The sequence below is a fragment of the Cyprinodon variegatus genome, unplaced genomic scaffold, assembly GCF_000732505.1.
Source record: "Cyprinodon variegatus isolate N-32 unplaced genomic scaffold, C_variegatus-1.0 Scaffold129, whole genome shotgun sequence".
In the NCBI taxonomy this organism is placed as follows: Eukaryota; Metazoa; Chordata; class Actinopteri; order Cyprinodontiformes; family Cyprinodontidae; genus Cyprinodon; species Cyprinodon variegatus.
The window spans coordinates 994289-996678 of record NW_015150582.1 but is presented as its reverse complement, the minus strand read 5'-3'; the positions used below and the strand labels follow the sequence as shown (position 1 = coordinate 996678).

Below are 2390 nucleotides of genomic sequence, written 5' to 3'. Positions count from 1 at the left end.
TATGACAATTTTTATTGTTTATGTCAAAATGCAAAAACTGCTTTGAGCCAAATTAACAATAGGACAGAAAATCTCAAACGAACTCCGCTTTATCCATTGCATTTATTTAGAAAAAGCAAAACCCACCTGGATAACCCACCGATGGATGCAAAAGGTCCATCCCGGAAGTCGTTAAGCTCAGGCCATTTACCGTGTAAGGTGGTTGCTTTAGATACGACATCATGCTAATGTTTGTCTGAGGGCTGAAGTTGGAGAAAATTTTGAAAACGGGTGTCGTTCCAAAGGCGCCCCTCGTGTCCTCTCTGATCTCCGTGGGCTCCGTGTTACAACGGGCACCTGTTTGAAAAAAACAACAGGAACTGTTAGATATTTTTTTAACCTTACATCTTACACACTGTTATAGGAGTATGCGCCCTCCCCAAAGACTCATCTTGCTTCTCATAAAGCTGCCAGTGCATCTTCAGTTCAGTTGCCCTTACCACTATATGCCCCCCCTCATGAAAGCAAACAAAGAACTACAGCAATTAATGCCATCAATACTTTTTTAGACAGTAAAGAGGAAAACAATCTAAATTATCTGAGATTTATATATATATATATATATATATATATATATATATATATATATATATAGATATATAGATATAGATATATAGATATATATAACTATGAGTATGACTTAGATAATCCATAAGGATGTCTTACTTTTATGTGCGTAATTACGTATAAACCTATGAAATATATTATTTCACGTTAAATAAATAGGTACAACTCCACATTTTGAAGGAAAATGAAATAAATGAAGCTTTCTATTATATTTAGATAAATAAAATCTAAATGGCTAGTTGGCGGTGGGACATATTCCTCCTCAGTGAAGATGTGAAGCTCTTGAATCCGCACCGTGATGCTGTTTGGTAAACGCGATCGTTGTCACTTCAGCTCCAGTGACCCTCCGCTCCCCACGATCCCCACTGTGCCTCTTGATTAGTTGCATCTTCTCCCTCTCCATCCAACGGTTTTAACCCCCTCATCCCAATCTGTCACACTTAAACACACACCAGCCCGTCAACCAGTTGCTCTCCCGCTCAATAATAATAATTAGCCCCTCGTCCAACGATTAATTATGATAAATGGACTGATGATGAATTACGGGGATAATTCAAGTGGCAAATGGCTCGAAAGACTGAAAGCTTTTAAAATAAACCTCGGAATTAAAGGCAAATATAGAGGATGAATGTATCTGCGGATGTTTTTCGTGTATCTAACTCTAAATAGAAAATAATTCATATGATTTTGGGAGATGCATAACTCCTAGAAGCAGGGAACATATTAATTGTGACATGTTGGTTTATTGTCTGATGAATTATTCATTTCGGCAGTCATAGGAGGCGCAAGAGGCCCCGGAACATTTACCCCTTCACAGCCCTAAAATTAATAGTTTTCTTTTTTTAATATATTTAATTCTATTATAAATAATTTATTTTAGTTTGGATCAGTGCGATATGTATTTTTTGCATTTTAGTTTTAGTTTTATTTTTTTTTGCCCAAACTATAACTTATTTTTTTATATATATTTCCAAAAATTATAATAATAATAAAAAAAATAATAAATACCAAAAAGTGCAAGTAGCCTATGCAATAAAAAAAATCGTAAGATTAAAAAAGACCAAAATAAAGAAACAAAACTAAAATCTCATTCAGAAATAAAAAACTTAGACCCTCCAGAGGGGTCTAAGTTCGACAATATTTAAACACCTTTTTTAAATAGTGTAATTTCCTTTTATCGACCCTTCTTGGATCTGTTTAATGCACCTTATCTAAAATACCAAATATTCCCCGGTAATAGAAATTAAGATAAAAAAAAGGTTAAAACTTTGAAGCACCATAATCATTCCACTGGCCTTCTTGAGTTCAGGATTTATTTTCAATACTTTTCGTTGATGTTCCCTGTAGATAATCTGATCATTGTAATAATAATATTAATAATGATAATAATTAAAATAATAATAATAACTTACACCGGCATTTAGGTGTAGAAATGACTTGTTTTCTTGATTCCTCTCTTTCGGGGGGAAAAGCAAAAGCTGTGCAGAAGTCAAAGAGTCCGAGTGACAAAACCTCCAAAAAGCAAGTAGGAACAGCTTCCTTCCGCCGATGAACAGCAGCACAGATAAAAGTTGAGCGATGAGCGCAGCATCGGGCTCTGAAAGGACGCTGATGGCGGCGGTGGAGCTGCGGAGGAGGCTGTGTGTGCGCCTTTAGGATTTATTCAGACTGAAGTGGTTTGAGTTAGATTTTGTACAAACCGCCAGCCAATGGGGAGCCTGGAGAACTGAGCTGAGCTCCTTCTCTGTCTCCGTCTCTCACACTGGTGGGAAGTATCCCCCCCC

The 2390-nt window shown here is 36.5% G+C and overlaps 1 protein-coding gene across 2 annotated transcripts in view; it reads right to left on the bottom strand.

The window, feature by feature from the left end:
• Positions 1-2301, bottom strand: part of LOC107085600 (homeobox protein OTX2) — a 5279-nt gene extending 2978 nt beyond the window's left edge. Inside the window, exons 1-2 of one of the 2 annotated variants that reach the window (XM_015376037.1) lie at positions 2019-2301; positions 127-336 (exon numbers count right to left, since the gene is read on the bottom strand). In XM_015376037.1, coding sequence (XP_015231523.1) covers positions 127-223 — 97 coding nt within the window. In that variant the 5' untranslated portion in view covers positions 224-336; positions 2019-2301. Of the gene's footprint in view, positions 1-126; positions 337-900; positions 1180-2018 lie in introns of those variants that run through there. The other variant, XM_015376036.1, reaches the window with a different exon arrangement.
• Between the last annotated feature and the right edge of the window lie 89 nt (positions 2302-2390).